This window comes from Melanostigma gelatinosum (assembly GCF_949748355.1).
Source record: "Melanostigma gelatinosum genome assembly, chromosome: 15".
Lineage (NCBI taxonomy): Eukaryota > Metazoa > Chordata > Actinopteri > Perciformes > Zoarcidae > Melanostigma > Melanostigma gelatinosum.
Window position 1 is genome coordinate 3,567,819 of NC_136648.1, and position 13,834 is coordinate 3,581,652.

The following is a 13,834-nucleotide window of genomic DNA, read 5'->3' on the forward strand; positions in this document are numbered from 1 at the left end:
GAGACATAAACAGAACACAAAGAGACAAACAGAACATAAAGAGACATAAACAGAACACAAAGAGACAAACCGAACATAAAGAGACATAAACAGAACATAAAGAGACATAAACAGAACACAAAGAGACATAAACAGAACATAAAGAGACATAAACAGAACATAAAGAGACATAAACAGAACACAAAGAGACATAAACAGAACATAAAGAGACATAAACAGAACATAAAGAGACATAAACAGAACATAAAGAGACATAAACAGAACATAAAGAGACATACACAGAACATAAAGAGACATAAACAGAACACAAAGAGACATAAACAGAACATAAAGAGACATAAACAGAACACAAAGAGACATAAACAGAACACAAAGAGACATAAACAGAACATGATGCTTTTAATGGTTTGAAGCACTTTGAATTACCTTGTTGTTGAAATGTGCGATACAAATAAACTTGCCTTGCCTTCAGAGTATCTCAAAGGGGGCGAATACAACAATAAACAGTCCTGTTCCTGTGTAGGCTGGGTCTAACGCAGAAGAAGGAGAAGAAGAAAGAACTGGGGAATTTAAAAAAAAAAAGCGACCCAGCAGCAGAGGCTGTAACGTGATCGGGCGATCCGGGAAAAAAAAATATTATCAATTTTCTCTAAATCAGCGGAAAACGCCAGTTTAGCATCAACATTAAGGTGAGTGTTGTTATTTCAACCAACATTTTATTTCCCACATATTTGACGACAAAGAGAGGAGAAGCGAGGAATGTGTCTTTTCTGTTCTTCGGGGCAAACTTTGGGTGTGGATTATTAACGAGGTCTAGGTCGAAAGACTGTTTTAAAAACATGTTTTATTTGCTTTTCATTACATGGTTTCAATAACATGACTTGAAACGTTGGCATATTCCAACATACACCTCAATCTGTCCCTCAATACATCTTAATTTGGGTTTTTGTGCAGAAGGTAGGCCATTGAGCCGCTTTGCATGACCAAAGAGGGCAGTATGGGTGGGTTAAAATGAGGAGATGGTGTGTGTTTAAGTCCTGATTAACTATTAAAAACCGTATTATACTCATAGTAGCTTTTAACCTAAAGTCGGAACCACAACAGAGGATTTTACTGTTTAAAACGGACTAAAACAAATGTACTCTCACTTGTGAATTTGTTTTCTGCACGAAAACGTTTTTCTTTGTGAAGTTACTTTGGCATTGTTGTGTTTCTTTGTTTAAGTCCCGAAAGGATAGATATAGAAACAGTTTTGTGGTTCAGCTTTTATACCTAATTTAAGGAGTTTTTATACTGAAAAGCAAGCTCGTCAAACTACACTATTTATGGGAGAATACGTGCTTGGTTTGGTCTTTTTTTCTGATCTAGTTAATGACCACTGTCATCAGAATCATCAACCAGGATTTTTCTCATCAAGATCATATTTCAGAAAGCAGCTGGTTTTCTTTAGGAATGCTCTTAAAGCACTTGAGTCCGTTTGTCCCACAAAACCCCTCTGCAGATGTCTTTAACATTTGTGTTTGTACATTTACGAAAGGAGCGTTTAATTTAAAGTTGCGACACACATCTCATGCCTTTAGGCCAAAATATACACGAAGAAAACTAAGCAACCTCCCCTTCTGTAAGACAAAGCCACAAACGTTGAAATGAAGGTAGAGCTGTACAGGATATCTAGCAGCAAACCACAGCTGGACCCCAGTCTGGTCAGACTACCTTGTGGACTGTATAAACTGCGGTTGAGGATCTAGTGAGACCTTGAAGCCAGATTGGTCAACCAGACTCTCGAGCCTCTTGTTCAGTCCTGCTCGAGGCTCTGATTCAGAAGTGTTGACTGTGCACTATGTAAGTTCGACAAGATCGGTCTTGCCTCATTCACTTCCTGGAAAGGAGTTCTACCCTGAGGGAGTGTTTTTTCTTCTTCTCCCTTATTAATCTCAGGGAGAGGCTTGATGTGTTGGACTACCGGTAATCTGTGTCCACCAAGGCCTAATTTGGGGCCAACAGAATAACTCAGAATAACTCAGTTTGCGGACCACCACAGCGTGAACAATGCCCATTTGTGTTGAACGCCACCGATCACTCTGCATGTTGCTCACAGGAGTTCTTGAGCAGCAGCATACACTTGTGTACACTTGAATGTACACTTCTGTTTTCACGAGAGAGAAAACACACCATCGGGGTTGATGATGCACACTGTGGTTAACCTCGCATGAAGCGAGCAACCGCAGAGACACCAGCTAGAGCTGTGGTAGCTTTTGCAACGACTTCCACTTTAGCTTGTCCGATGCACGAGGAGGAATCGTGGTTATTAGCTGTGTTTTTGTCCTGCTTGCTTATGTATTTATGTCATTCATTTAGCTCGTTTTTGTCGTTGTTTTGGCATGTAGTGCATTGTGAGACTTGTTTGTTTGCCGACGTGGACTTTGTTCAGGTTTAGTAAATATTGACAGATGTGCTTCGCTCCACCTTCAGACTACACCGGGCCTGTCTGCTCAAAGCCACATGAGCTGCAGGAAGGCAGATAATCTGCAGAGTTCACAAACATCATTTGTCTTTGGATCAGATAATACAACACACACACACACACACACACACGCGCACACACACACGCACACACACACGACCCTTTTTGTTAGCTGTCACTGACACGAGTAACAAAGCTGTCTGCTTCAGATCCGTTTCTTTCATGTTGTGTTCACACATTTTTCTTGTCACAGATGGATCTGCGGTTACTTCTAATAGCGACGCTGTCGGCGTTCCTCTGTGGCAGCCGGGCGCAGCAAGGTAAGAACAAGAAAAGGTTGTAAAGTTATTAAACGTTTGCTCCATTCTTCTTATCTTTGCTGTTAAGTACTAGCTAACTTGTAGCGTAGCATGTTCCTCAGCTGTGCTAACAGACACCCGGTTTAGTACTTATTGTTCCACTTCATGTGTATGTAGGTTAGCATGCTTCCACTCGACAGCCTCTCTCTGTGATTTCTTAGTTTCTTCAGCACATTGCAATACTTTCATCCACTCTTCACATCTTGTATTTCATGGTTTTATAAGTGTGGTCCTGCTGGTTGGAGGTTAAGTCATGACTTGGTGAGCTGCCTCGGGCTTCTCGCAGCGTGACTCAGTTTTCTAGACTGGGAGGAAGTTGTGTCTTGCAGCCAAAAAAAACAACAACCCGAAGCTGTTTTGAGTTAGTGAACGAATGGAAATTCGGTTTTGTCATCTTGGCTCACGGGACCTTGTGTTGTCTCTTTTCAGAGGGAAGCATATGCATCAAGGCCAACGCACAGTCGTGTGGGGAATGCATCCAGGTCGCAGAGACGTGTGGATGGTGCGCAGAGTTGAATCAGTAAAGTGTTTTTAATAATCATATTAAATAATCATAATCATATGAATGAAATAGTATGTACAAGATTCTTAAACTGTGGGCGTGGCACGCTCAGAGATTTGCGGTTTGTGTGGCAGCGTTGCTCAATGGTTGAATTGCACAGAAACAGCCAACAAGCACAGCAGGGAGTCATCATCTTGAGTATTAAATCATGCAATCTAACAAATGTTAATGTCACATTTTGACAAATTAATTTCAAAACAGTTCGAGCTGTTTAACAAATAAATACAATCCAAAGATTCAAAATATCATGATGTAATTGATGGTTTTTTTATTAATTTGAAAAGGAGGCAGGATTCAAAAAGTACGAACATTTTTCTTTGTTTTTGCAAATTAATTTTGTCTTTATTATTTATGCAAATAGTTACATAAGCTCTACTTGCCCTATGAGCACAAACACAGCTAGAGCAGGACTTGAGACGTTCTCGAGACTTTTCGCCCAAACACAAGTTGACCACAACTCCGTTAAATGTAAACAGGAGTGCTGCTGCTTCTCGTCTCACGGGGAACTCTGTCTGTATAATCCTCTTTAATCAGACGTTCACTGTCCTCTGCTGAGGGAACAGGCCACAGTATCGGAAAATACTGTTTAACTGCACCGACAGCTTAATATGAGATGTATGTGTGGCGACTACAAAGTGCAGGATGACAAATATTATAATTGTATATCGTGCTGTGCAACAAACGTTTGAGAATAATCTTTATTCCCACAAAAATAAAGTCATGAACAGCATTTGTTTGAATGCCTCGACCTACGTTGTTGTGGTATCACCATCACTAATGATTTACGATCTCCAAAATATCGTGATTGCCTGAAAGCATCACCAATTAACGTATTCATCCAAAATGGTGAGATTCGATTGGCCAGCCGAGCCCTGTGAGTCAGTACTTCCTGTGAAAACTGCTCACCAAGGTGAGTCTCTTGGTGAATAACATCTCTTTTTTTGTCCGTTCGGCACATGTCGAGAGCTGCATTCCTGTTAAATCTTGCCCGTGTTTCTCCGTCAGACGACAGATTGTCATTCCTGAGCGCATGAAATCACAACACGACTGCAACTGTTAGCTCAGTCGTGTTTGGTTGCTTGAGATGAAATATCTCTGCAGCCCTGATCTATCTTCGTGGTTTGATCTTTTCAGAGTCAGAGGCCATTACGCTCAAAATCAACCCTAAAATTACAAAGAACCCCATCACTGAAGTACAGCTCTGAAAGTACTACAAGAGCTTCATAAACAAAGTACTTATTTTGTGCCGTTGCGATCTGATTTCACTGCATGATCTAAAAACCATGGACTGTGCGTATGCTGCCCACTGCTGAGAGTATTATGCACGTTATTTCCTGTGTGATTTGAGATCGGCTAAACTGTTTTTTCTCATTTACTGTATTCATCCCACAAACTTAAGTTGTGTGTAGTACTGTACTTTCCGGACTATAGAGTGCACCGGTATATAGGCCGCACCAACACATTTTTTAAAAGAAAAGAAAATTTGTACATAGATAAGCCGCACTGTTCTATAAGCCGCAGGTGTCCCCGTTGAACAGCAAGATGCTTTTAACAGTACTAAAGTTGTCTTCTTCTATTAACATCATAACATGTCGCTAGCTTCTAAGCTAATTTTAACATTGCGGCCAATAGGGAAATGCTAACCGAGATTAGCATTAGCGAATATATAATATATCTTTGTACATCTTTTCATGCAGACATACTTGCATTACAGACTAAGGTCTCTCACGGCTACCAAACGAAAAACAATGAGGCAATAACTGTTGTTGCTCATAGCTCTGAATAGCTGTTGTGCTAGCAGCAACTGGCCAAGCCAGTTAGCCGTAAATGCTATTCAGAGCTATGAGCAGAGAAGATCAGCTTTTTCTCAAGTCTGCCAGTGGATCCTAACAGCCCGGAACAGTGTGAAAGAATCCATCATCACCAACGGGTTCTGAAAGGCTGGGATACTATGAGATTAAGGGGACAGCGCAATGAGGACAACAACGCAAGCTCAAGGGCGGATTTGCCCCGGTTCATGATGTGGTGTGTTCAAGGACCCAAATGCAGACAAATTTTTTCCAGTTTTTTTTTTTCCAGTTTTTTTTCCCAGATCTACAAAACTTGTTCAAGAGTTTTTTTGTGTGCGTGTTTTTGAGTGAGAGAAATAAATGTTTTGTAGAACAAGTTTTGTAGAAATGTAAAAAAAACGAAAAAAAACGAGTCTGCATTTGGGTCCTTGAACACACCACATCATGAACCGGGGCAAATCCGCCCTTGAGTTTGCGTTGTCGTCCTCATTGCGCTGTCCCCTTAATCTCATAGTATCCCATCCTTTCAGAACCCGTTGGTGATGATGGATTCTTTCACACTGTTCCGCGCTGTTAGGATCCACTGGCAGACTTGAGAAAAAGCTGATCTTCTCTGCTCATAGCTCTGAATAGCATTTACGGCTAACTGGCTTGGCCAGTTGCTGCTAGCACAACAGCTATTCAGAGCTATGAGCAACAACAGTTATTGCCTCATTGCTTTTCGTTTGGTAGCCGTGAGAGACCTTAGTCTGTAATGCAAGTATGTTTGCATGAAAAGATGTACAAAGATATATTATATATTCGCTAATGCTAATCGCGGTTAGCATTTCCCCATTGGCCGTAATGTTAAAATTAGCTTAGAAGCTAGCGAGTCGGACATGTACTGTTTAAAGCATCTTGCCGTTCAACCTTTTTTGTTAACAGTCCTAGTGAGAGGTAGGTCAAAGGTACTTCATCCATATTGTAGCGACCCTGTCAGTAACAGCTGGTAGCAGAGGGGTTGCTGGTAGCAACTGTTCTGTGTCGGCAGCTAGTAAATGTTGTGTTAGACCGGAACCGGAAGTTGCGGTTGTTGTGGCGGAGAAAAGCTACGGAAAAATCCATATATAAAGTGCACCGGACTATAAGCCGACGCCTCAAAGCCTGCAGTAAAAAGTAGCGGCTTATAGTCCGAAAAGTACGGTACATTAAAAACCCTCCTGTGCTATTTCACAGAAATTCCTCACTGTGGGTGAGTCCAAGTCGGCTCGCTGTGACGATCTGGAGTCCCTGAAGAAGAGGAGTTGTAACGTGACCACGATTGAGAACCCGCGTGGAAGCTTCGCCATCAACAAGAACAAGCTCTTCACCAACCGCAAGAAGGACGTGGCCGAGAAACTGAAGCCCAAGCAGATCACCCAGATCCAGCCGCAGAAACTCACCCTGACACTCAGATCTGGTAAATATTCTGGAGGCCGGTCTTTGACTGTGTTGCCAGAGCAGCTTAGAACAAAGTGTTTTATTTGGAGCATGTATTGTGTCTTTGGTATCGGGGTAAACCAATGTTTGTCGACCAGCTCTGGAGCAAAGTTCAAGTCATTAAGTTTGTTTGAAATGTGTTTTTAGAAAAGACCAAAAGTTTATCAAAGTAAGATTTCTTGTCACATCTGAAGACTTTTGCTGCCTTTTTAAAATCTCCTTCATCCTTAAGATTCAAATCAATTTAAGAAATGTACAAAAAACAATGAATATAATGTCACAATCTCTTAAATTCCACTCAACACTGATGTTGTTTTGTCCATTAGGTGAACCCCAGACCTTTGAGCTGAAATTCAAGCTCGCTGAGGACTACCCCATTGACCTCTATTACCTTATGGACCTCTCCTTCTCCATGAAAGATGATTTGGAAAACGCCAAGAACCTCGGCACTGACCTCATGAGGGAAATGCAGGGGATTACCTCCGACTTCAGGATCGGTAAGAACAACTCGATAATAATCAACGGAAAAGCTGTCGTGTGACGAGTACAAGTAAAAAAAAACACGTTCTCCTTTCTTTAGGCTTTGGCTCGTTAGTGGAGAAGACGGTCATGCCGAACCAGAACTGCACCAGCCCCTTCAGCTACAAGAACGTCCTGAAGCTCACGGACAAGGGAGACGAGTTCAACCGCCTGGTCAGTCAGCAGCAGATCTCGGGGAACCTGGACTCTCCAGAGGGGGGCTTCGATGCCATCATGCAGGTGGCGGTCTGTGAGGTAAGAAGGCGCCGAAAGGTTGTTTTTTTGTCGGGTGCCTTGTAAACGTGTGACAATATGAAGGAGAAGACTCTCGGTGTGTCCGTCTTCCCAGAACCAAATCGGCTGGAGGAACGTGACTCGTCTGCTGGTGTTTTCCACCGACGCCGGCTTCCACGTCGCTGGAGACGGCAAACAGGGCTGCATCGTCCTGCCCAACGACGGCAGGTGTCACCTGGAGAACAACACGTACACCATGAGCCACTACTATGTATGTAGTCTATCATTTATCTATGTCTGCATGATGGATCTAGAGAGAGTTGACTGAGCATCTGTGCTGTTTTCAGCTTTCACTGTGTCTGTTTCTCAGAGTTGTTTCTTCACAGTGTGGGATTCTAAATGGGAGCTGAATGTCTGTTTGTTTCTTCCTGTGTTGATGAACCCTTTGATAGGACTATCCCTCCATCGCCCATTTGGTTCAGAAACTGAGTGATCACAACATCCAGACCATCTTTGCCGTCACGGAGGAATTCCAGCCTGTTTACGAGGTGAACTTTGTGTTTTCTGTATCGTCAGAGTTGTTTTTATTATTCCGTGTTTTAACTCAAAAGTGAGATGCACATTTAACGGTTGTTCTCTTCGTTCTTACCGCTCGACGCTTGTGTCTCTTTCAGGAGTTGAAAAATCTCATTCCTAAATCGGCCGTCGGCACGCTTTCCTCCAACTCCAGCAACGTCATCAAACTCATTATTGACGCTTACAACGTGAGTCAAGCATCACGTCTGACTGTCTCTGTCATTAAGAGATGGCTTTGTTTATTTTATGACGTTACATCTTGTGGGGGAAATGTTCAACATCCTTTATAAAGATTCCCGGGCTAAATACAGATTACAGTGAATCACCTCAAGAGCTCATGAAAGAGGGAAATATTCTTGTGACTACTTCTCCTTGGTATTAAATCCTACGCACACATTCAGGTGATGCCATCCGTTTTACTCCATCACATATGTATTAATGAGGCTGTGAAGCTGGGTTACCGCATGGAAAAGGCTTGTAAACCTAGATTATGATCGACCTATATCACTGGAGCCTTTCGCGATTGTTTGATCCCTCTTGTTTTCTGGACAGTCTTTGTCATCCGAGGTCATTCTGGAAAACGGCAGGCTGCCAGAGGGCGTCTCCATCACCTACAAGTCCATCTGTAAGAACGGTGTGGAGGGGACGGGGGAGAACGGCAGGAAGTGCTCCAACATCTCCATCGGAGACGAGGTAGATGTCGTTCTTTTTGCTGCAATCTGTTTGCATGTGTGTGAATGACATTTGTGATTCTTAAGCATCTCAACTCATGGGTAACCTACGTTGCACAGTGGGGAAAGCATTGACAACACAACACACGTGGTGCAAGTGCTCAATCGCTGGCAGCAGCCTGGGTGTCCTCCCTACGCTAGTGTTGTCTCTGGGAATTTCCTGCTTCAAATTGAGACAAAAGGGTTCAAACCAAATGCATTTAGTAAAAGAACAATAATAAATGAGAAACGCCTCAAATAATCTGAGTCATGTCTGAGAAATGTAACGATAAACTTCAAGGCTTCCTCCTAATAGTTGTAATGACCCCATAAACCCTGCTCTGGCTTCCCCAGGTGTCTTTCAAGATTTCCGTTGAATCCCAGAAGTGTCCATCGCACGGCAAGCCTGAGGTCATTAAGATTAAGCCACTGGGCTTCACCGAGGAGGTGGAGGTAGTCCTGAACTTCATCTGCGACTGTGAGTGCGCCGCTGAAGGAGAGCCCAACAGCGAGAAATGCCACGAGGGCAACGGGATCTTTGAGTGCGGCGCCTGCAAGTACGTATTCTGCTAAGATACAGCCACTCCTGATAGAACCATGACTCTGTATCTCTAACCAGAAAAGGGGACTACTTATGAGAAAATACCTGGTGCCATTACACATGGTATGAAAAGCTGCGTCTTTTGCTTTCTCAACTCGAATGCAGGTTCAGACCACTGTGCTTTACTTGAATGATTCTGCTCACCATGTTGGACGTACTTAACCTCCCGTTTCCTGTGTCAGGTGTAACGACGGACGCATCGGGCGTGAGTGCGAGTGCAGCAAAGACGAGGTGCGGACGGAGGACCTGGACGCTAACTGCCGAAAAGACAACGGCACGGATATCTGCAGCAACAACGGCGACTGTGTGTGCGGCACCTGCGAGTGCAAGAAGCGGGAGATTCCTACGGAGATCTACACCGGCAAGTACTGCGAGTGCGACAACTTCAACTGTGACCGCTCCAACAACAAGCTCTGCGGAGGTGAGGGTTGCAGAAATGGAACTACTTGAAAGACTGAAAACCTGTTTGTGTTGTTAAACTCCGTGGTAACCGCTTCCTGTGCTTTCCCAGGACACGGCCGCTGTGACTGCAGGAAGTGCGTCTGCGATGCCAACTACACGGGCAGTGCCTGCGACTGCTCCTTGGAGACCGCCACCTGCCTCGCCACGAACGGCCAGATCTGCAACGGCCGCGGTACTTGCGAATGCGGCAACTGCAAATGCACCGACGCCAAGTTCCAGGGCCCAACCTGCGAGCTCTGCCCCACCTGCCCCGGCGTCTGCGCTGTGCACAAGTGAGTCTGGAGCTCGCATGCTCGGCTCGAAACGCAAAATTCTGGAATCTAGAAATGTCGAGTTACCGCTGGGCAGAGATATTGTGTAAAAGTTCCAGGTTGACAGTTGAATTGTGGTCTGTAGATGCTGTATATTAGATGAGTAACTCAAGTGAACCAACCCTCCGCCTGTGGCTTCACAGAGATTGCGTGCAGTGCCGAGCGTTCGAGGCCGGTGAGAAGAAGGACACGTGCGAGAGCGTCTGCAGCTACTTCCAGCTGATCAAGGTGAAGGATCGCGACAAGCTGCCTCAGCCGACCGACCAGAGCTTCCCGCTGAATTACTGCAAAGAGCGGGACGCCAACGACTGCTTGTTCTACTACACCTACGCCATCCGGAACGACATCAAGGAGGTGTACGTGGTGGAGACGCTGGGTATGTTTTTACGGAAAAAGTACCATGTGGAGTTTTTAAAAGGCAAAGAAGAGGACTGCTGGCAAGACAGCCTTGTAAAACATGAGGGTTTGAGTTTTGTAGATGTGTTATGAAGAAATAAATGCATTCAATACAATTGTTAGCCCTCAATGATACATTTTCTCTGTTTCAGAGTGCCCGGCGGGACCCGACCACTATCGATGGTGGGGATGGTAATTGGTGGATTGGCTTGTGTGTGTGTGTAGTAATTACTGTTAAATTCATGTGCAAGCATCACCGTCTGCACGCCACACCATGCTTTAACCACCGAGCGGCAGCATCGCCTCTCAAACGCTCACACCAGCACACAAACTAAACTCTACATTTCTCATGAAGCTGTCTTCCTCAGATCAGTGAATGTGTTCTATGAGCGACATCAAACTGCAGCTTTCAGCTCAGTGAGCTCTCGTGTGAACTTCAGTCATGTGGCTTCAGTTTAGGTGAGGTTTCCTGCCCAAATCGGTGCCAATGTACCGCTTTCACACGCCCTGCCGGTTTCAGTGTCTGCAGTTGCACTTCTCAGGTCTGCTGTCTCATTTGTGAGAGTTTCAGTGCCGTTCTCCCGACTCATTGGCTTCTGCAACACGAGCTGACTCCACACAGTTGTAGCTTATGAATCAGTTGAGGTTATAATAGCTGTTACTTATTGTGCGATTGATCATTTAGAACAGTGGTTCCCAAACTTTTTAGGCCGCGCACCCCCTTCTACATCCCGACCGGGTTCGCGCACCCCCCCCCCCCCCCCTTAATAAAAAAAAAAAAAAAAGAAGCAACAGAGCTTTTTAAGCCTTCATAGCCGCATAAGAATCGGACCAATGAGAGAACAGTTTGCTCGCGCGTGGCATTTGTTTACAAGATTTAGTCCTCTGTTAAATGTTGCAGTGTGAACACAAACCGAACAAAGGAGCAACTGCAACAAAGCAAACGAACTGAAGGTGTGAAAACGCCCTGAAACACTGCAACAAAGTTTCAATAACTTTCAGTGACACAAGGCGTCACTTTTAAAGAGCAATCAGGATGCGAGCACACACGCACAGGCTCAGAGGCAGATTATCACATTTAATTTACAATTAATGAGCGACTAATGCAGCCAGGATGTCTTCGGACAAAGCATCGATGCGGCGCGACACAGTGTTGTTGGACACCGGGATCATGTCCAACTTTTTTGCTTCTTTCTCCCCAATCATACATTCCACCATCTCTCTGGCAGCTGGTGAGCTCACGTCTTCGGCGATTGTGTGCGTTAGCCCCTTTCTCGCTCTTCTGTAAACAGATATGAAGACCGTAGTGCGTCATTTATAGACCAACACATGAATGAGACTCCAGTTGTTTTTGGCTGTTTTGTAACTCCTCCAATTTCGATATAAACAATGTAAGGGGCTTTTGACTTGCACTGGCATGCTTGGTGTTCAGGTGGCGACGTAAATAAGAGCTTCAGACTGTTAGCCAGAACCTCACTGCACACCACGCACTGTGGCTTTGGGCAATCTGCGTTGCCAATCCAAGTGAAGCCCAGACACAGATACTTTTCATCATATTTCCTCTTTTTTTCCCAGTCTGCGCCGTCTCATCTTCCTCTGACTCTGGCTCGATTTCTTCTCTCCCCAACGCACCTCTCCGTTCCCCTCGCCTCCGATTCCTCTCTCTCTCTCTGTCCCTCTCCTCTTTTACGACTGATAGCTTCAGATGTCCCACCTGACAGTTTTTAAATTAAAATTACATTTTTTTTTATATTTAATATTATTACACCATCAGACCGCCATTACACTTTTCCTCTCGCACACCCCCTAGAGGCAGCTCGCGCACCCCCAGGGGTGCGCGCACCCCACTTTGGGAATCCCTGATTTAGAACACAAAGAAGGGCAAAAACAAGTTGTAAATGCACATTAAACATAAAACAATACCATAAATACGTTTGCTTCCACCGTTTCACCCATTTGCTGCCGCTGGACTCACACAGCCAGATCAACTGAACATATCAGGGGATGTAGTTTTTTATCAAGTTTTATTATCTTTTTTTAAACTTTTGATAAACACTTTAATTGATGACGTCAAGGCTGGATTAAAAACTATTCACTCTACGTCAGTTTGTTTGTATTCCTTTGATTAATTGCAAGTAACTTTGGGAATTTCCAGCACTAAATCACAGCAATTGACTCAAATGAAAAGGGGTTCATGCACGGTCTACTTGTCTTCTGGAGGGTCTCTGTGCTAAAATGTACGTGGAATTTATTGCTGAAAACATGGTGGACAATAGAAGCCGGCAGCTCCTTTTGTCTCTCTTCAGTTTGCTGCTGCCTTTAATTGAACCACGTTCAATTCATGTATTAATCAATTTCCTGCATTTCTGCATTTTATTTTTTACACTGTTTTTTAATTGTTTTTGAAATCTCCTTTTCTTTTGCCTTATGTTTTGATGCTTTTAATGGTTTTATGTGAAGCACTTTGAATTACCTTGTTGTTGAAATGTGCTATACAAATAAACTTGCCTTGCCTTCAGAGTATCTCAAAGGGGGCGAATACAACAATAAACAGTCCCTTCATGTTCAGAAGCCTGAGGATGTGTTTGGTCTTTCTCAGCTATGAAAGTGTGTGAACCTGAAAATAGAGCCCCGTGAACTCTCCCTGAGCGGATTATCAGAAGTATGTGGCGGGATGATTCTGCGGTGATGTTAAAGGAATGGCGACTGTCACTTCATGTGTTATCTGTCCAGCTGGCAGCATCAGCTGTTTCATACTCATCACACATTTGAACAGTGAGTACAGAGGCTAAATGTGGGAAGTTTGGTCATCGGCTCTCAGCTCCTTCACTGCTTCGCTCTAATTATTATTATTAATGACAATTTTTCATTTGTCCCCATCTGGCTTCATGCTTCTCCTTTTGGTTTTCCACCAAAATACATGAAGTTCACATTTAATTACATTACAGCAACAATTTATTTCCATTGGAGCAGCATATTCTGGATCGCCTCTTTCCAGCTTTATATGATACTTAAATGAAGTGAAATATTCAAACTGAAGACCATACACATGCTGCACCATTACATCAAACTGAAATACGAGTGTTGTGTTTTTTTCATCATTTACACACAATTCTCCTAAATGTTGCTTGACATTTTTGTTTGTTTACCTCACCTGCTGTCCTACAAGTATACTATTGATGCACACAATACCGTTTCATGCAACTTTAACTGTGATTTTGAATTACAATGTCACAGTTACAAACATGTGGTGATCTCATAGAATATGATGCAAAGCATTGCTGTTGATTAAACTACCCAACAGTATACAATGCAGAACAGTAATAATTATCCAAAAACATCACTGACAGGGGACATTTCACTGCACAATGTGTCGGCTTAACTCTAAGTAA

General features: G+C 43.7%; 1 protein-coding gene across 2 annotated transcripts; it reads left to right on the forward strand.

The window, feature by feature from the left end:
* Positions 1-644: 644 nt before the first annotated feature.
* On the forward strand, positions 645-13,013 carry LOC306789234 (integrin beta-1-like). Of its 2 annotated transcripts, XM_079285069.1 has the most exons (15): positions 645-689; positions 2,473-2,784; positions 3,253-3,343; positions 6,391-6,613; positions 6,960-7,130; positions 7,214-7,407; positions 7,502-7,657; positions 7,839-7,934; positions 8,061-8,150; positions 8,515-8,655; positions 9,027-9,229; positions 9,456-9,694; positions 9,785-10,007; positions 10,190-10,422; positions 10,595-13,013. In XM_079285069.1, the coding sequence occupies exons 2-15, from the start codon at positions 2,687-2,689 to the stop codon at positions 10,636-10,638; spliced, it is 2,202 nt and encodes a 733-aa protein (XP_079141195.1). In that variant the 5' UTR covers positions 645-689; positions 2,473-2,686; the 3' UTR covers positions 10,639-13,013. The 2 variants fall into 2 exon arrangements, with proteins under 2 accessions (XP_079141195.1, XP_079141196.1); XM_079285070.1 differs by lacking the exons at positions 645-689; positions 2,473-2,784; positions 3,253-3,343 and adding an exon at positions 5,653-5,935.
* The last annotated feature ends 821 nt before the right edge of the window (positions 13,014-13,834 follow it).